General features: G+C 41.1%; 2 protein-coding genes across 7 annotated transcripts in view; one reads left to right on the plus strand and one right to left on the minus strand.

Annotated features, from left to right (window-relative positions):
- LOC100176527 (calcium uptake protein 3, mitochondrial) overlaps positions 1–13,252 on the minus strand; it is a 25,518-nt gene extending 12,266 nt beyond the window's left edge. For 3 of the 6 annotated variants that reach the window (XM_026840866.1, XM_018817495.2, XM_018817493.2), the window contains exons 1-2: positions 12,905–13,252; positions 6,252–6,402 (exon numbers count right to left, since the gene is read on the minus strand). In XM_026840866.1, the coding sequence (XP_026696667.1) occupies positions 6,252–6,402; positions 12,905–13,120 (367 nt within the window). In that variant the 5' untranslated portion in view covers positions 13,121–13,252. The remainder of the gene's footprint in view (positions 1–6,251; positions 6,403–12,904) is intronic. The other 3 variants (XM_018817497.2, XM_018817494.2, XM_002123322.5) reach the window with 3 other exon arrangements.
- Positions 13,253–17,089: 3,837 nt separating this feature from the next.
- On the plus strand, positions 17,090–20,728 carry fgf9/16/20 (fibroblast growth factor 9/16/20). Its single transcript, NM_001032477.1, is given in 3 exon segments — positions 17,090–17,946; positions 19,127–19,230; positions 19,939–20,728. Coding segments are annotated over 3 exon segments (894 nt in total). The 5' UTR covers positions 17,090–17,390; the 3' UTR covers positions 20,173–20,728.
- The last annotated feature ends 1,010 nt before the right edge of the window (positions 20,729–21,738 follow it).

A 21,738-nucleotide genomic window follows, 5' to 3' on the forward strand; every position in this document is an offset into this window, starting at 1 on the left:
GTTAAACATGGTTTTACGTTTTGTATTCTACTTCGTGCGGTTTTTACGCCAATGAAGCGACAGCGTATGTTTTTGGCTAATTACAGAGGACCCGACAAGCGACATATAAAGAACCAGCGACTACCACATAACACAGGAATGTCACGCCCACCATCGTTACGATGCGTTTGCGTTGCTTTATTATCTTGCCTAATTACTTGTGTGTAATGACTGCGCGGTCGTATGGATGCTGAAATTCGGCGATTTTTTAAAAATCGCAAGAACGTTCGGAACTTTAAAAATATCTAAAAATGGATTCGTTACGACAATTCCACACTATTAGAATTCTAATACGGCCATATATCAATGTCGTTGTGAAAAACGAATTGTTGAGATTTATTGCGGAAATAATTTGCTCAGTTATCTGCCGATACCTTGTTTCCGTTTGTTGATTTTAATCAAGCCACATGATCATGGTTACATAATACGTGTGCAGGAAGTTTGGCCAAATTTCAGAAGAAAATTTTATACTAACGACGTTCTGGCGGAAGACAATTTTATGCAAAGATCAACGCAGATTTCAACTGAGTAAAATGCGGGAGGTATCCAAGTAACGATATGTGTTTTTGTCACTGGGACTCTGGGAGAACTATAGGAGAAAGAAACGAAAAAATTGTGCTGGAAAATTTGCGTTGTATCATCGTCAACCGCCGTAATGTCATGCCGTAATCCGCAATACAACACGAGACGCGGTTGGGTAGGGTTTCCAACTTAGCTATTTCGGGTGGCTCTTTATCGGATACACCCTTAAGTGTCATCATTGGGCAAAACAAGTAACATTGAGTGTTATGTAATCCATATATTCTCCAGTGCAAATCACTGTTTTAAGTTTAACGATGCGGGTATATAGTTTGGTGCGTCGTTTATGACGTGCATACTTTTCTCCCATGATTGCTATCATGCTAGACAGACGAGCAGATAACGGCAACAATTAAACTCGATTCTGATTTAACTATGGTTATTTACGAAACCCATAGAGCGACTGCTGACGTAATACACGATGAATTATCATTTTGCTTGAAAAAAACGGGGAATTTGACGAGAAACAGAAGCTGTGATGATGAAGCTAAATCAGACCGGAAGTGTGACTAGTTAAAATTTCCGTCTACCCATGGACGTCAGGTTTCAGACATAATGCGTTATATTTTTATTTCCAGGAAAAAGTTGATGGGTGACGCCGTGCGTAAAAACGGCCGGCGGGCGGATTACGTAACCCGACGCACGACCACGTTTTTGACGATTCTCCATTCTCATTTTCGTCCGGGGACAACACATTAGCATTCCACGGGGCGGGCATGGCACGCAGAGTGTTTAGCATCATTCGGGGAATAGTTATTTCAAGGCGGCCGTTCGGGGACGCTGACCTTACAATTACCGCATTACGTGGAGAGGCGCAGTACCAAGGGGTGCTTAAACGTTCTTGTGACTTCCGAAATCCCATCTTATCGGGCACGTTTTAAAGATATATGAGAAACTGTAATGATGTTTGCGGGGACTGAAGTTAGAACGATGAATGCAGCTGTGTGACGTCACCCGCCCCCAGCGTTTGATAAAAATAGCCGGGAATTTAATACATTGTTTGGACGGTATGTTTAAAAGTAATAAAGATGAGAAAAACAAAAAACTTAAGGAGCACACACGTGTTATCATGCGGAATAAAATGCGTTATATTTAAAAAAATAACTAAAAAATATGATTATACGAAACCAATTAATTACAAAGTAGAGGGTGTATTATTTAAAGTTTTTATGTAAAAAGACCACATGGAGAGAAAAACACATCAACAAACATTTTCAACCAGAAACCAAATAAGTCGAACCTGAACCTTCATTCCGGCGCAGCATACGGCTTAAGTTGGGCATCGTTACAACGTATTTAATTTAAATACAAGCTGGTTTAAGAATAAGGCAACGGCGTCACGTAAATTCGGCAACAGCGGCTCGGCGGTGGACGCCTATATCCGGATCGTGGTTTATAACTTAATTAACCCGGAAGATGGACTGAGATTAAACTCAGATAATAGTTGCAAGGATAACGACTTCTACATTGGAAAGTATAAAGTGCGAGTAAATGGATCCGGTAAATTAAAACAGTTCCGGCGCGTGGATAAGGTTAAGATTGCGGTGGTAAACGACCCAGATTGTGAAATAACACACGTTTGCTCGTTTGAATTTGACCTTCGGCCAAAGCGAGGCGGGGATCGCGCGAAATACAGAGAATCGGCTTGTGGCGAGTTTACGTTCACTTTGTATTGACTTGAAGACATAGTGACAGTGAGTAGTGTTGCATGCGAGAATTACGACCACGGGCCGCGAAACACCGATTTAGACTCATTGATTCGAACCTGCGATACTCTGAAGCGTCCAAAGTAGTTGTAAGCACGCGAAGCCAACTATTGCGGTGTCGTTAACGCAGTTTAGATCGTTTATGGTCGGCATTTACGTACTTGCGGTCAATACTTAAGAATTAAAGTCAACCAATACCAATATTTTGCACGCGTGAAGCAGCTCACTCTCGTGAGAAGTTACATTTGTTGTTCGTTCAGATGCCCTTCGCGTGCCGCTGTACTAGGGGTTCGAATATCGGCACCGGTCTTTATCGAATATCGGAAAAATCACACCATCTGAATATAGCACCTTACACGGTGGGAGGTGTAGTGGTAATGGCCTTATTGGAACCTCGGGCAGAAGGCATCAGGAGATGAACGGAGATATTGCCGGCTTCAGGCTAACGCAGAGGCGTACAGTGTTGGGGCTTGCACGCGACACAACAAGGCAAGCGAAACCCGATACAGACACGATGTGTGAGTCAATACAGGTTACCGACCAAACGGCGAAAGCTCACATGCAAGGCGGGCGGAGGCGTCGACCATGTCGCACGATTGCCGACCCTAAGCCGTTTAGTGCGCGATCCGTTTTGTCTTCGGCGGCCAGATTGCAATCGAAAGATTATTCTCTGCAACATCGCGTGACAATGTAGTCGGATCGGAGGCCTAGGAAGAAACAGAATACCCGGCGACGGAGAGACGACGCTTCGAAAGTGACGGAGCTTCAAATCGAGTTAAAAAGATGTTCAGAAACACACGTAACCGCGCACACAAGAATGCTAGTGCACCGTATAAGGAAGATAGAACGCGGATTTGAGCATCGTAGAAACATTGCGCAATGTTATAACGATTCGGTGAAGCTGTCTGCACTTTATGGGTCTACCTCTTTGTATAGTTCTGGAGATATGTTTACCCACGTAGAACCATGCCCGTCACGATATTCTGCTTACACAACACAAATCAAGGCGCGTGGCCGTGAAAATAAGTCCTGTTGAGTATAAGAGCGACAGGGATGTGGCGGTTTGTAGGCGACCTTAATTACCAGAACGTCCGTGTACTTGAGATGAACGCTGAGATAACGACGGCGGTTCTTCGTAACGAGGTGTCGGTGGTCGTATTAAATATTATGCATTGCAAACCGCTAATTTTGAGTAGAGAAATCCTAAACTTCTTAAAAAATTGCAGAGAAAGTAACCAATGCATTATCCGTAAGGTCACGTTGGTGGCCAAAAGAGGCGGTTTTGTAGGATTAAGGCTTATGAAATGTTATATATACGATGTTTCAGCCACACATGCTCACAGCGTGTAGGTACAGGTCGCCCCAGCTGGTTAACTGGGAGCTGTTGGTAGAGACGAAACACCTGCGCATACCAATATTATACAAGTTCACTGTGACCATAAAATCCTTGCGAAAAACGGGAATTTTTGATCCTTATAACATCTTCGTGATTACATCTCTATGACGGAGATCAATCGGCCGTAAATTGTCAACAGTCAATGACTCAAAATATCAATATAACTCACGCCTTCCCCCGGAATTTCCGATCCAGCAGTCGCACCTTGCGCCTAAGATTCCAACAAACAAGCATTTCATAAATATAGACCACTTTACTTTTGCTGCTGCTCAGTGAATCGATAATATAACATACAGCGCGCGGGGCTTTGAAAGGCGGAGAAGGGGCCATCAATCAGCGACGAGCCGAGGCCAAAACAAATACACGACTTCGGGGTTGTATGGAATGACGGTAAACTGGCCATGAAAGATGTTGTAAACAGTGTTGCGTCCCACGCAGTGTTGCCACAAGGAAACGAAGCCGACTTATGTTTACGGTGGATTGGCTTATTATTGTCTATCGTGAATATCAACACACTATATTATAGACGAGAAAGTGGTCCCCGCAAAATGACAAAGAAATACAAGTGAAAGCGGAAAAGTGGAAAGAGGTCGCTTGGTGTCGGTTATGGAACTGAGCACCTGGTGCCGGGGTCAGAATGTCAAGTTTATTCATCAACACAGACACATTTGTAATGTTAAATGACAAGCGACCAGTACTGCACCAAACGAGCTTTAACATTCGACAAATCAAAACAAATCGAACTCAGTTTTGTCTTCATAATTGCGGCTGAATCTTTATAAGCAGAATATTAAAAATACACGCTCCATAAAATACATTATATTTAAATAGAACTACTCTTTTTTGTAACCATTACCGTTCTTGTATTGTGATTAATAAATGTATTTAAACGGATAATACAACATGCCGCTAACACGATTACTAAACACTAATTAAAACTGTTACAGTAAGTGGATTCAGATCGGCTGAATTGTTCGGATTTCGGTTAATTGTCGACGTGTATTGTGGCCAATAATCCTGCCTACTAAGCAGATCATTGAATAAACAGCAATAAACACCAACGGCTGAAAACGATCCCCGATTGGGGCGGTGATTTCGCAGACTATAAAGACCGTGGCGATGCTCATGTAAGATTCGTCATAGGTAGTTGAATGTTTCCTGCTGTTTATAGTTTACAGAAAGGACCCCGATTTTATTCTGTGTAAATTAACCAGTCGCGATTAAGCAGAACCGAAAATTAGGTTTTGTTTAGCAGTCTCCCGTGACTTAAAATGAAACCTCTTTTTTATAAAGCTGCCGCGCAACACAAACAACAAACAGGCGTCAATTTAAAATATTTCCTGGATAACAAAAGCTGGTGGGACAGCGTTTCCATGGCTTGATTTCCTGCCAAGTTTCGCTACGTTGATGATATTACGATTGCGCAAAATGAACCTTGCGGTGTGTAAGCAATTCGCTTTAATCAGTTGATCAAATAACATCCTTATTACATATGGCTACGGCGGGCACTGTTGAACCTATAGGTGCGGATATACATGGTTCTCACGACAAGGAATTGTAAACGTCGCGAATAAACTTGATGTTGTCGCAACATAAATTGACGAGGCCGCGGAAATTCTAATTAGAGCCGTGAAGATCGGGATCTTTTCCGCCCGTCGTCGGTCGCAAACAAGTTCGTCGACCGCTATTTAACGTTGGACCGCAAAATTCCACTGATAGAGGACACGGGCTACGAGGCGGGAAGTTTGCTTTTTACATGTTTCATAGTCAAGTGTGTTTGCTTTCAGTGCGATCGGTATTAACCGCTGCCTAACCGCTTTACCGCACTCGTATAGTGTGAGTAATAGCTATAACGGGGGCTCTGTAAAGGGTAATGAAAAGAACTGATTTATCATTGTAAGGGGCAGACGCGGCAATTAAACCGCACAAAACGTATATTCTAAGCAGTGGTTGGGTTCGTTTCGATGGAAACAAACAAACTCCAACCAGGGCGCCATGTTATCTAAGCATCGGCCATTTTTAAATCGAACGACTTCACGCGATTCCGCCACTCAACCGCACCTTTAACGAAGTTCAGCCTGGTGCGTTGTTTTGCCTTCGGTCTGAAGTCCGACTGGGTATTTAGTGTTATCTTTATGTTTCTATATTTTGCTGAAGCCGTGATGGCGCGGATGCCTGCGTAGCTCGTTTCGATAGTAGGGCTGGGCAATTACAGCCACAAAAGTGACAAAACAACCGGAACTAGCAAAAAAAACGTGCGGAAAACAGCAAAACATAAAACTAAGTGAAGTTAAAAATACCTCGCGATCTGTTTTGTAGAAAAAAAACTTTAAATTCGATATTTTTAGACGGTTTGGTGTACGCAGATGCAAGCAACAATAAAGGCGGCAAACAATAAAGCATAAAGGTAACTCTGTAAGCTGTAGATGGAAAGCAATACGTTATATTTACTATACAGTATACACATCACAAAACAACTAATAAATCCTAAAAACAAACGCATACACCCAATAATAAAATAAACAACTCACGTCTCGGGGATTCGTCGCTGACAGATTCCAAAAAATCTTGTGGCGTCATGTAAAGGTCTTCTCCCATTTGCAAGGATGCAAAGTTACGAAAACGATTTTCTCTCGTTTGCATCGCATTTTCCTTCCCTGGTTTATCCGCTACCTGCCTCGCCTGCAGTGAAGTAATAGGTTTGTATTCTTATGACTTTTTAATATAAAAAATGCTCATGATATGTGTTAGATTTTACAGTAAATGCATCGTTGTTTTCTGTAGGGTGATTTACCAATTATAATTTCTCCAACTGTAAATGGTTATGCATTACAGATTACTACACGTGACTTTCAGACTGTCATTTTTGTTACATTTTCTTGTTTTTTTTTATTTAAAATCAATGACCCAGCAAGCCCTAAAAGAACCGAAATACTATGTATCACTGGGTTCACAGTCCACATTATATTCGTTTCTTGCTTAAAAGTCAACATTACAACGCGGAAATTTTTGGAAAATTTCGTCACTGGGGATTACCCCGGTTCAGAAAAGTACAGCCACAATTGGAAACTGCTTAAATCGCAATAGATTCAAGTGTCGGGCTACTTGACCAATGACAGGTTCAAGCGTACCAACATCGTCTTGTACGTCATTAGAAGGTGTTGAAGTAGCAATTAGCGGTAAGAACGAGCAGCACATTGAACAGGAGGCGGCTGCGTTTCAGTGGTCTGGTAAAATCACACGCCAACGTAGTTTAAAGGTTGCTATTTCGCGAATTGGTGGTTCATTATGCCAATTACATGCGGTCACTCACTACAGGTGCTGTATAGTAACACGGGAGGTATAACGTACATCACTACATCTTATACCTCAATTTGTGTTGGTTACGAAATCGATCAAAAACCTCGACCAGGTGAAGCCACATCAATAAGCTAAAACGCAATACTTCCATTTTCGTTACACGCCGAACAATTATAACGGAAATAGATCTTATGTATCGAGCACTTACACTGAGTAATAATAGCAAAACTTTAATGATTCTAAGTGCATTACATGCATGATGCAACAACCAGTTCGCTTTGTTTAACTGCGCATCACATTAAACACACATACCAAAGACAGAATAAACAAATAAATAATTTTTCTCAGTCGCAAGTATCAGAAATAATGACATGTTGTTTGTTTTACGACGTAATCAAATGTAACCCGCTCGATGACGCAACAATGGCGGTATACGTCACCTATAGACACGTGACGTGGGACGGAGAAGTCGACGTCCCGAGATTTGGGTGGAGCGAAGTTAAACAACACTGTCATCTATCAGCGGATTGTAGAACAGAACTGAAAGTGTTCGGCCATCCGTCTAGATTTGTATTAGCGGTGACAAACGATCGACTAAACGGGCCGAAGTGAAAGGGACGTCGGGTGATAAACAAACGGCAAGGCGCGCGCGGCAAAGACTCTGCGTGCTTCGGCGACTGCATGTGCTGTTTACATCTCGAATTCGGCCCTGAGAGGCAGGACCATTGTGAAACAAAATACTCGTTCCCACGTTAGCAGTTTAGCGACCTATTAACACCCACACAGGTTGCAAGCCATGCAACCAACGCATTTCAATTGTAACCTCGTGTTTTCCCACAAACCAGCATTCGTTTTCAAAGTTAATAATGCGATGTTATGATTTTTAAATGATGCTAATGCCTGGTGTTTGTACAAACCGTAAGACTTGTTGTAATAACCCAATTCTTTTCGATTAATTACGTAAAGTTGCCATGCCAAAACAAGGCGGTTGTTACAAAAAGAAACTTGCAATCCAGGGCAATGACTGGCGGCTAACTAGACTAACTTTCCGCCACACTTTATTAAATTGAACTGCAACAAATGAGCGTGAAATTGACCATAGCGGCAATGGCTGGCAGGGGATAATCGGTAACTGGATCGGGAGATTAAAACGGGCACCACAGAAGCTTAGCAGTCGACCGATGATTCTAGTAGCACGGCGTAGATTGGGGAGACTTTTTGTTTTTGTTTCGGTCCATTGGACACCGAGGACTGATTAATAGGGGTCATTGAAAGGTCACGGAGAACGAGCTTATTGCGTTGCTGGGGTTGTAATGTTTACGCCGGTTAGAAGTTGCGTTGCATGGACCAATTCACACTGTTGTTTGGTTTACCACAGGTATGCCGGGTTTAATGGTTTGTAAAATTGTAAGTGTATATCTGCGCGTGAACTTCTAATTAAATCAAAGCGGAATTCTGAAATACGACACGTGTGGTGTTCTAAGTTAAAGCTACAATATAAGGCACATACAGTATGTGATGGAGCTCTGCATAGGCTTGGTTGATGTTTTCGGAAATTGATACCTAGAATTGGTCCAAACCGCATAATGCACATCAGCCTATGCTAAGATAAACAGGTTGAGCATAAGAGACAAAAATATGCGAGCGATGATGATTTCCAGTGATCTAGGGACCGCAAATAGGGGTATCGTGCCATCGCCGTAAACAAGAGTGTTTCGTTTATGGGCAGGTAATTAACCGAACTGTTAGTTGAGGAATTGATGGAATGCAGCATTGGCGTGTGTTGCAATAAGTTGTTGACGATAATGAAGGTTATGGATGCTTTCCATTCGTCTTCTTCGAAGTTACGCAACTTTATAGAAATGTAAACGTAACTACCGATGTGATTTCGGTCATGGTAACGGTTCTAACTTCTAACAACCGTTGTTGAAAGGATGGTTGCCCGAATAGACATAATAGGAAAATACAGTCGTTCCAAGCTTTGATATATCAATTTGTTAAAGGATGAATAAGTTAAAAAGATTAATACGTTAAAAAGAGTGTTGAAATGTGAATAAAAAATATATAGCAAGATTTATAATTGGAACAGCTTGATATCACTAACCATGATCCATAAATGTATTTAACCTTGAAATATTTATATATAGGCTTTCACATTTTACGCAGCACATTGTACGGCCACATTACACCACTGCCTTCGCCAATTTATATTCCTATTTAAAACTTGCATTCTCGTCTCGTCGTCTTGATGATCTTATTTCCTAATCGCGCACTTTCTCATGTGGTGAGCTATAGTGAGAAAATAAAGGCGGAATAGGCTTGATGGACATCGAAGTGGGATTGAAGTGGCGGCTTAATTGTTGTTGGAAATAGAGATAAAAGTAACGGAGTCGTGCTTATTTGACTCGTCATGGCGCACGACGTGCCCACTTTGATTATTATCTTTTGATTGCTAACAGGTTAGTGAATCATCAATCAGATGATGAAAGCATGAGAGGTGAGAGACGTATTATTCCAATCGACCGTTGGTTAAACAGGTATGGTGGGACTGGAGGTGCGGGGCTCTCGAGTTTAATCATCGGTGTGATAATGACATCGCGACACGATGCGCTTTTCACCGCATTACGACTGCCCAGTGGTTATACTAGCTCCACACTCAGCACCACCGCAGACTGGGTAAGCGACAGACCCTAGGAGGCCAGCGGACGTCACTGACAGTTCAACCAGTAATCTGTCTACAATGCTCTACAATCGCCTGGATCACTTGACACTTTTTAATCGATGTACTCATCACCGTTTGACCGACAGCAAGCACTCTCTGGTTCCAAGAGTTTATAAATACGAGCAGTTTAAACAAATCACTTTGGCCCGAAAGGTCAGGAACTCGAAATATCTTGATTGGAATCGATAATTACAAGCGATTATATTACGATCAAGTTCTTTACAACGACGGAAGGGAAAAGCGGGAACACTTCGTAAAGGATTCGACGGAAAACGGATTATTTGCCGATGTCAATTACCGAAATAAGCCGAGGATCATTTTGGAAGTCACCACCGCAGCGAACATTGACAATTAGCCTTCAATAATAATGACAGGGTAAAAATAAAAGCGCGGGCGGTGTTTGGCTAATTCGAAAATTACGAATTTAAATTTAAACCGGCGCTGGGTACGATTAAAAGTCAGCGTATGTTAATTGCTCAAATGCGTAAACCACTATGATGTGGGGGTATTGTTTATAAGACAATGCTATTTTGGACTCGCCAAATGACCTCGGATCCTTGATTAAAGGGTTCGCATCATCGTATCAACGAGATTCGATCGGATATCGACCTAATCTGTAACCCACGGATAAAATCTTAAAACTATACATAGTTTTTTTTTGAAGTTTAAAATACTCTGCCATGGTCACCTACATGTTAGCTACCGGCTTAATTTTATCAGCATCTTCTTATTCTGTTTTCTGACATGTTAATGTTTTTGGGCAAATACCCTTTTTTTATTTACACATCAAAGTTTAAAAAATGCTGAATTGTCAAAAATAGCAAAAAAAGGGTTTAGTTATTTCTAGAGATGATGTTTTAATGCAAAATAAGTACATTGTACTGTTATGAATTAGACATATTTAAATAGAAACAGTGATTCAAATTGCTACGAGTACGAATCATACATGTCATTAAATGTTTATGCACTACAAAACAAAACTTACTAAATTGTTAACTTTAAACTTTCAAATATTTTAAATAAAAAAAAATTTAATATATAAATATATTATAATATCTCTTCATATTTTACTCCATTTATAAGAAAAACATAGGTGATAATACTAGATTTTTACAAATACAATTGCTTGTTCAGGTTATTCTTTGAAAATAGCCCTTCTAAAAATAATTAGCCCATAAAAAAGGAAAAACAAAAATAAAACAGTTGAATAAATAGATGCGAGACATAGTGCATAGACCTAATGCTAAAAGCATAGACACCTAAGTAACCTAACTATTTAAAATGCAGGGAAGGCAGAGTTGTTGCACATTCATATGAAACGTATTTGGTTTTAATGATTAGTAATTAATACAGTGAAGACTATAGACAATTACAGAGTAGGCCTGCCTACCTTGCACCCCAGGTTTGGCGCCGACGGGTAGGAGTACACCTATCTAACAAATAGCACAACTGTCAATACTGTGCACAAAATAAAACCAAATGCAATACCAATAGTCAACTTGAAAGTCTCAGATAATCAGAACATAACAATATGAATTTTTGTCCCAAGAGACATATCAGTTATAAGTTACAGACATTTGTAACCCGGTACCTTCACCTTAAATCACTAAAAGACCTCACTTTGCCTATACTTTCCAAAGACAACAAAAGTAAACAGTAAGCATCACAAAGAAAAATAGTCCTAATTTGTTGAGAATATGATTTATTTTTACGGTGTTTTAAATGTTGTTCCAAAAGAACAAGATAGAGGCTATTATGTGAAAAGTTTAATATGGAATTTAGTTTAAGGTTATGCCATTATTTTATTAAAATCAAGTAATGGTGTGTAGGTAGCTGTAGTACGTTATCCTTTTCTTAATAACACCATCTAGTGTAACTGTACAGGGTGATGCACAATGTACCGGTACATATTCAGCATCATGTACATTGTATATGATCCACATTTTCATTTAAATGAAACTTATTTATGGAATGCGAATATAGCGTTATATATTTGACATAATAGGTTACACATTACGGCAACACTACAAGTAAAGCCGTCAGGTTTTAATTTTTAATGAGAGGGGTGTGGAATTTATTGTTTCCCATTCCTTATCCTAACTTTAACACATACTTAAACTTACATGTGCCTTATTTTCTTAATACAGGAACTTTAGCAGTCTTTTTTCAAAAGCAGAAGAATATTGAAAAATTTGTAAAATGTAGCTCAAAATCTTCTTTAAACTGGGGTGTTCAGCACCCCATGGAATTACATAGGGTGCGTTACTGAGTTAGCATTTGGTTCACCCCGTAGTTGTCTGCTTACCACTAAACTTCATAAAACAATTCGTTTGGCTCGAAAAAAGCTTAGTAATTAAGCTGCCAATTTTAAACTTGCAAACTTTTTAATAACTCCTGTTATATTGCAACACACTTTGATTTTTGAGATACAGTAACAGTTTTACTAGCCAGTAAAGGCTAGGAAGGCTCGGTGCAGTTACCATTGTGGGGGTGAATGTGTCTTTGGCAAGACCCTTTAACGGCAGTTGCTTTAACCTAATGGTCGCTAAAGGATTGTCTTAACTGTCAATCATACAAAAAAAACACAAATACCCATAAAGTTAGAACACGTAAGCTAACACGAGCCATATGAAACCTAACATCCATGTTACAACGGCTGTAATTTTCCCACCAGCAATATACAGTAAGTTAAATTCAACATCAGCCACATGTATCAACAAAAAATCTTTTGTCAAGTGTCTCACAACCTCGATTTTGTTGAATAGGAATTTTATAATGCACAGTAGCCAAGTTTGCAACAAATATTTTATACATGCCCTTCAAAGTCCAGATGTGCGACATGATGCATACACCAAATAAATAGTATTAGTTTAATACTATTGTTATAAACACACACAGCAATGCAATTCCTAGGGAAATAGTGTTCGCGCAAAAATTATTTTTCTTTAGAAAATGCATGTAAACCTTATAAATTTAGTAGTTGGAGGAAATACATTTGCATGCATCGACTAAAATCTCATGGTGCATAACATAGCCCTACATAAAAATCCTACTTGCACCTGTGACACTACCCACTACCAAATTACCAATCGGACAAATATTAAAACTTTTGTTGAAAATTAGATTTTAAAATCTTATTCTGTAATTTGTAAAAATTCTTACCGCCAGTGGCTTTGAAAGTGTGCTTGTAGTTTCAACGGAGGCTGCTCTTGCTGTCCTTGTATTCAACCAATTATTGGTTGGCTCTGTTTCTGAACGAAAAGTCTTCCAAACAATGGCCGACCCTCCAGCTGTACAGATTGCAGCTGTAGCGTATTTTATGTTTGTTTGACTTGTAACTGATGCAAATATTCTTCTCCAATGGCGAGAACTTGCCATTTCAATCCAATGCAAGATATTTACATAAACAAACGTAGTACTTGTTTGTACACAAACTATGCTTCGTTCTTTCAGTTAAATCCACTACAACGCGTGACTAACCACGTGACCATTTTCTTCTCTGTCTATGTCTGCTGTCACGTGATGTCTTTCCCCTTAATACAATGACTTTTTAATAGACTTTGGAGGTACTGGCACAAGACACACATTGGAGCAAACTGAATAAACCACATTTAGCAACCAAACTAAACGCATACGGTGTCCTTATGCATAAAATAGTTATCGATTTCTTTCAAACCAACTGAAAGATTACGTCTAAGTTATAATTACATTTTCCCAGATGTAAAACCGCGGTCATAATTCATAAAGAATTTCCTAAGCTGAAATTCAATGGATTATATTTATAATGAGGAAACACGCATTGGCAATGAATAACTTTTTACAATAACATAGTAAATCGTGCCGAATTCAAGACGCCGATCTGGGCAAGTACAATACAATATCAATCGCCACCCTTCCGTTTTTGACGTTTTCTCCATATCTTCAACGCTCTTAAATTTCTTTAATCGCGTTTGCAAAAAGCATCCCGTGATAGGTCGAACTGAATTCATGGCCCTAACCAAAAATATGTGGTTTTTTAACTTAGTAATTGTACCAACCTTTAGCGCAAATGGCTAATTTAAAATATTTTAGCTTCGGCAAAAAGATTATCTGACAAGATGAACTGTATTATTTACGGATGCGTAACGTAGATTGAACGTTCCAGACAATCCTTCACGCCGTGCGCATGTATTCGTGTAGTTACATATGGGGGATGACAACCAGAAATCGATTAAATTGGCGTTGTGTTACTGACGAGTCATGAGGGAAAATCACAGAACATGGTACAGTCTCTGTTCGCATGGCCGGTCGCATCAATCAGGGTATCCCTTAATTTTGAACTAAGATATGCAACAGAGTCCTTGGCCGGTGCAATGGCACAGCTGGGTATATTTATAATAGGATAGAGACTTGTCGCACCCTCAATCCCTAAACGCCTTGATTTTAAGTTGTGAAGACACAAAGGCACGAAATCTGCGTTTCGAATCATGATCTGCATCGTTCTGTATCGAAGCGAAACTAATGTCGGTCATCCCATTATTTCGATCGAAGCGCAAGCGACGCGTGGTGGGCATATAGGTTCCATTATACGCGCTAGATCGTAATTAACGACCGTTAATGCCCACTTTTCCATGAAAGTTGTTATGTCTTGTAGGATGTCAGAAAACCGCACTTACAGGTGCCTGCTGGTAACAACTCTTTTGACTTCATATATGACGTACCCGGGAGTCAAAAAGGCCAATTACCAAACGGATGGGTTTCCTTAACTTACTTTCCGCAAGTTTGGCAATTTCAACAAAATCGATTCGGAGAATAACTGTAAATTAGTGGAGTACGCGGCTCGCATCACCCGGTAGGATATGGACAGTAAATTTTGTATTTTAACGACCGACAGCTCCCAGCAGAACCAAGTGAAAAGGAGGGCGATACAAAAACTGCACCGGTTCTTCATAAAATTCTGTTTGTCTTGTAGTTACATGCACCTTGCGCGTATCGGTGTTTCAGCGAAACTTATTTACCAGCTCTTTATGTCGGAGAGAACACAAGGCGGACTGATATCGACTGTTTGTTCTGATGCAAAATCAGAACTGACCCGTAACAGGCTTGAACACAAACAAACCTACCGCACATTCTAAACGACCTCGCGCAAGGCATCTTCGTCAAACAGCGATGGCCCGTGCGTCGAAAGTGCAAATAGAACATTTGTTTAGGTGCTTTTCGGATTGAGACGCGCGCGTGCTGCGCTGTCTCGCAGACTATTCGCGATGCCGATAATATTAACGGCTTAGCGGGGAAAAGTAAATTCGTTTCCCGCTGCGAGCCTCGAATTCACTCGTACCACCTTCGACAGATTTTATGTTTACGATTCTAGAAAGTAAACTATATGACGCGGCTGAAGATTCCAAAGCAACAACATCAATGTAAATATTCAAAATATGACATCACAGTTGACGTAATCAGAATGTATCGGGCATGAAGTCAGATTTGTGATGTCGTTTTTAATTTCGGATAATTTTAAATTGACCGAAACACCCCGAATCTACCCCTTTCATCATGAAAGGGATTCCCGCGGTGGGGTAGGGACATGGTTGGTGAGAAACTGCCAGACTTGGGTGAGATCTGGGCGTCGTATACAAATCTTGTGGGGTCAAAAAACTAAGCTGCCCTTCTCAATCCGAATTACGCATCGGAATCATTCGTCGGGTGTGAGGATCCCTATACTGATGCCGCGACCACAGACGACTCCGTAGTACATCAATTATTTCTTACGGGCCAAGATCCAAATAAGGTTAAAAGTTCCCAGTATAATTAGAAATTACACGACGGCTTGTGGGGCTGGCTTGATCTACTGATGTAGTGATGATCATCATGCGTCAGCGTTTGGAATATGTTGATTCCTACAAACCGCGCACATCCCTGAATCAGATTCGATATATTGCCTCCACCCGCAACTACGGTTTCCTAACGTGGACACGCACATACGTAACAAGGTCGGCGGTTAGTCACTAAAGACAGGTCGGCTCACTGCTTCCGACCGACTGGTTTAAATAGGGCTCAACTTGGCCGACATTTTCATAACTGTCGTTGAGGCATACGAGTAGGATAAGGAGCTTTAACGAATTACAACGACAGTTCCGGAATATCGCGCTCGTGGCTCTTCTCGGCGCGGTGCGTGTGAATCTAATGAGATCGCGTTGTGTTGGAAAAGTGCTGGTTTCAATGGTGAAGTTAAAAGTTCTTAATGATAGAAGCGCGACAAAAGTCGTCATTAAGTTTCAAAGCAAATACGTAACAGTGTGAAAAATGTAAAACTAGATTTAAAGACGCGGTGTAGCCACCGCATATAACGTCATAATGGAACTACGTCAAAGCCATAATTCGCACGCGAAAGGTGGCGGTCGGACCAGCTGGCCCTAAATGCAAGAGCCGAATTATGGGGCAATAACGAAATCTAGCTATTGTTGAATTCGATTAAGACATAGTTGCGTTAAAAGTAAATGCTCCGTCACAGCTATAAGAACCGTAGAACGTAAATAATAGGTTTAGGGGCTAAAGTGCGTGATACACCTTCTTATGGCGGCGATATAGGGGAAGTCGGTTATTTCGGCAAAAAATATTAACAACGTTGAGTAGCCATAGCCGGTAACCTGAACCACGAGAACATTGTATTGAATTGCAACAATAGAGCATCCCGTTCGTGGCGAGAAAAAGGTGGAAATCGGTCGCGCGCTGTTCTCGAAGGCGAGCACGAAAAAGTTTCGTTTGAAGAAGTTCGGTTCGCCTCATTCTTCCCATCATTATCGCCACGAGCGACTTTTCATTAATCACATGCATTTCTAAACTGCTCGGAAGAGGTAGGTTGTAAGGCGGCGAGATATCGGGACAGGGAATGAGATAGAGGTCGTAGGAATGCACTGTCGGAATATGCAAACTCGTAAAGTCCAAATAGTGCATTAAAATACTTTTATAAAAAATATTGTGGGAAAAGTTGGCTAGGGTCAAAACGTTGTCTCGTTTTTGATTTTGAAACGTTCGCGCCGCAGTCTTCTATAAAAAAAGCTTTAGAACAGTAGCGACTTTTCAAAACCAAGTATAGTTGACTCATGGTTGAAGGGATTTGTAAAATTAGCCATTGCATATTACGTAGTTTTAAACAATGGCCCTTTGACGGCAGAAGGACTCTGCCTTGAGCTACCAAGTCGAAGGTTTAGGCACGAGAGGCTTAATTCTCCTTATTGCAGTTAGTGTAAACAACTTTTAAGTAGATTTTTTATAATCGCTTCATTGTTAAACGCATATCTGAAAATTAGCAACAGTATTCTTATTTGGTTCATGATCTAACGTTGTTTTTGCTTTTCATCTTAAGTTGTTTACAGCAATTAAGCCGCCATATAGATAACTGTGCGCACTGGTCGTCTGCCCATTTTTAGATAGCCTTCCCAGTGCTTCTGTACTCGAGATTACGATCACAAGCGTAAGACGTCAAGTTCACCGACAAAGATAAGAATCGCGACCCACACAAGTCACTGCCGCCCCTTCTTCGTTTCTCGTCGTACACAAAAGCAGCGGGAATCTTGACTCGGAGCATCACTCTTGAATCGCCACTCAGCAGCAACAGTCTACAAACTCAACTTACGAAACTTCAGATAGACAGCCTTCCATACTGAAAATGTCTATGTTAACCAACATGTTAGGCCTCAGCAGCAATGTTCCGCAATCAGCAACGGGAACAAACTTTTTAAGTTCGCTTTTACTCGCAGCCGTAGCCCGAGCGAGAGGCAAGGCAGTTACCGGACAATCGCCACCCGAAAGCCCGTCGTCCGTCCTAGAAAGCTCGATGTCAAGAACCGAAGCAGCAAAAGTACAATCAGTTTTTTCAGCCAAGCTTGGACGGGCAAGAAGAAAAAATTCCCTCTCTGTCGACTCCTCCACCCCCCAGAAATTAACAGAAGAAACAATGCCTGTGGTACACGACCGACTCCCCGATCTCAGCCTTTGGAGCAAAATTGACGAGGAATTAAAAGAGCAAGAGAAATCTTCCGCCAATGGACTATTGTCCTCAACCTCAGCAAGGAGTAAGAGAAACACCGGTATGTCTGCCTACGACTACGATACCCAAGAAACTACCATGAGACGAAGAATGTTGTATTGTAAGAACGGATTCAACCTTCAAATTTTACGAAACGGAAGAATATCTGGTACCCAAGAAAGCCACAATCAATACGGTAAGTTTACTTTGTTTAACTATCTGTCATAATATAGAAATATTATTTCACGGTATATATTTGTAAGGGTTAAATGTAAGTTAATAACCACGTATGATATTCGTTCAAGCAAAGCTTGCTTGTGGGGTATGCAGCGTAATTAAACGGTGTGAATTTTCCCAAGTCGACGTCGACCGTCTTTCGAATTATTTCACGATAAGACCAGTCACAGGCGTCATCGTAAAATCATGAGGCTTTGTTGTTCGCGGGTTTAACTCTGCTTGATCGACGTTTACTACGCAATTCGCGCCCTAGATCAGCGTGAAATTAAAACGTATTTAGTCGTAAACAAGTTGCGCGTTAATAGCTCAACCTGCCGCTGCTTTCACGATCGCCAGACGAGCGCGTGTGTGATGGTGACCATATGCTCAAAGAGGTTTGCATTTAAAACGCACGATGTCTTACTACCTATACGTTGAAACTGTTTCCAAGATTTTTGAATGACTAGAGATTAGGGGAACGTGCGTCACTCGCCAACTCGCGTGAAACGCTCTTTAACGCTACAAATTGCCGGTTCTCGCAAAGCAAATAACTCGCTAAACGAGGACAAATTAACAGCATCGCCCCGCGGCTCTGCGCCCCCGATGTTACTGTTTCGTGGACGATGATCGCGTTAATTGGCGACGCGCAGGTGATTAGACAGTCCGATCCCCGAAACTTTCGATTTCGAAAATAACGCTTTGTTAACGGCGCGTAATTAGCAGTGGACGCAATTCGCTCACGGCAACGTGGCCAGCAACGCAGCGGGAGAATCTCGAATTAAACCGCGATTTGCGTCTTTCAATCACCCATTCTAGCGCGAGCGGCAGATGCAGCTTTCTGGGGCGAACCTCGCGCCATATCTCACCGATTTTCGCATCGAACGTTCGATCCGAAGAGGTTGGATACCAGATTCCGCTCACAGCATTACGTATTATTCCCCAAAAGCAGCTGGGAATTTAAAACTCGCTGTCAATCCACGAATCATTGTTAAGCTAGTTGTAGTTACGGAACGCAACATCCAAACTTACAAGACACAAACAAGCCGCCTTTGAAGCGCCGATTTTATACTGGGGAAAAATGTGTGTTAGCTTTTGTAGCCATTGACGTCACACGAGGTTTCGATTACATAATTAACGTTGTGCTTGTTTTATTGTTGTAGCCGTCCTTGAATTTATTTCTACTGGAATCGGAAGTCTCACCATCCGGGGTGTCGCAAGTGGTCTCTACCTGGCAATGAACAGCAAAGGAAGATTGTATGCTTCGGTAAGTTATATGCTTCATTTAATTTAATATATGAATACACGACGAATTCGGAGTATACACGCTTTTCGCAGTTTACACTAAGCCAGTAAAAAGCCGTGTAAGGGGTTGTCTTCGCTTAGTGTAATCGAATAGCATTGTTCCAGAATAAAGGGGCAATTACAGTGACATCATTCACTCCAGTCAGTCTCGCATGCCATCACCTCTAAGGCGCTCAGAATTGATCACATCATAATATCGTTTGATTCAGACAATAGCTTGATACATCGAAGAGCCGTGCTTGTTTAACATCGCAAATTTCACACGGTGCTGCCGCGATAAAGCACAAGCTTCCCCGCCGATTTGTTGTTTTAGAGGCCGATGTTCGCGACGCATCAAACCACTTGATGCGAGCGGCTTGTGATAACGCCGTCGCTTGAAATGATGTTAGCTGGTTTCAGATGAAACTTGATACAGGCGGGGCTAGCACGTCCGTTAGCGCCCACACAGGCTGTTCGCTTTCCCACGAGACTGGTACTCGCTTAATCTTGACCGAGATCGGGGCGAAGTGAAATTAGGCGGGGGTCGAGTGGTTGTTATCCCGGGGTTCACTTGAGGCGTGTCAGGGCTTGCCTGACTAGTTGGTCAACTCACTAGAGCTCGTTGCCTGCACACGCAAACCGTACTCTAAATATAAATTACCTCGATTTTGACCGAGATATTCTTTTACAGGAAACATTCAATCGCGAGTGCATCTTCTACGAAACAGTATTGGAAAACAACCAGAACACGTTCGAATCATTCGCCCACAGAAATGGCTCAAAGAAATGCTACATCGCCCTTGGTCGTCATGGAAGACCAAAGCAAGGATGCAGACTACACCCAAACAACCGACACAGCCAATTCTTGCCCAGGAACATCGATACTGATAAAGTAAAAAACCTGTACTCTGGCCGACTCTACTGAGTACAGCTACGAAGGTGGAAACTGTACGGACACCTCGGCAACGCATCGTAGGATGATTCGCCAAGAGGAAGAAGCACCCTAGCATTACCTTTCCGACAAGGAAGCTATACGTTTCAGTGTTACACAACTGCCCAGTATTACGCACTAGTTTCACAGCAGACGAACGCGGTGAGATCCCCAACTCCTGAGGACCCGCTCCATCTCGAAGATGAGCCCTTTAGACGCACACAGTAGATACCGCACACACGACATGCCAGCTTGATGTTAAGCTACATTTTGTTTCAGCACACGCCACGTTAGATTCTGCACCCAAGTCGACGTCGCTCCCCGCCAATTTTATTTATTGCTTTTATATTTATCGCTCTACCGCCATATAGTGGCAGCTCGTATATTTTTGTTACTTTTATTAATTGTAGTTTCGCCCCGCTGCTTCAAAATCGCACCCCTAGCGTTTTATTTTAGTTGTTTACCATTTGTTCGTTTATAAGATTTCTACCCAGCTATTTTGCATCCGCCATTTTATGCAGTGACTTAATAAAGCAATTGAGAATCGAGACTCAATGACGAAAATTTTGTAGAATTCATTAAAATCACCTTTAGGCATTATCAAGTTAAACGAAGTTACGAGATAACAAATCGCAGCAGAGAGACGATCAGTCGAACCTTAGTACATTTTATGTACGCAATTAAAGGGTATAGTACAGTGGCACAAATAAGCACATAATCTCTGATATAGTCGTATAATTCTGTAAATATCATTATTTTACTGGCAAATGGAATGATGAAAGAGAATGAAAGCATGGATCGGCTTATTCCAACTTTAACTGTATAGTATTGGGGGAACACGGGACGGTTATAAGCACATATTATTGCTCAATATTTTCTAAATAAAATATACATGACGGTTTTGGGGTGATACCGGAAATTGGTACCATCGTTCCCTTATTAATTGACAGGAATTCAAAATATATATACTAAACTATACGAGGAGGTATTTAGCGATACGTGTAAAACAGGACGTAATTCACAAAGTCGAAAATACACTTGGTGAGAGGGGACAGTTTAAAATCATTGTTAATTTGGATTAATAATTGATTTTACTTTTAGAAATACAGGTAAATACTACGTAATAATATTAAACGCGTTAAAAATTAAGTTTAAACATTCTTTTTCTTGTGTGTGACTAAAAGCCTGTTATAACGCGATGCATAGAGTGGCTAATGTGTACCTATAGTTACAATGCCAAAAAATCTAAGATGCGTTTTTTGAGCCAAGTACAAAAGTTTGAACTTTTATTACTACCGAAAAGTTTCAATCAAACCGATTAATTCAATTGAAATTCACGCCTTAAACTTAGAATGTACAGAAACAAGTTGTGGCTGGATAGTTCTCATTTTGCTGTTCCCCGATTTTAATAGGCTGTTCACAGACTTTGCTCAATGACGACGTCTTGAGGACAATCGATTTTTTTATAATAAGTTGGTCGATAACAAATGTTGCCTTTGAAAATCAAAACACAGATATACGCTGATGTATTAGTTAATAAAACGTATTCTACCGAAATAA

Source organism: Ciona intestinalis, chromosome 2 (genome assembly GCF_000224145.3).
Source record: "Ciona intestinalis chromosome 2, KH, whole genome shotgun sequence".
NCBI classification, from domain to species: Eukaryota; Metazoa; Chordata; class Ascidiacea; order Phlebobranchia; family Cionidae; genus Ciona; species Ciona intestinalis.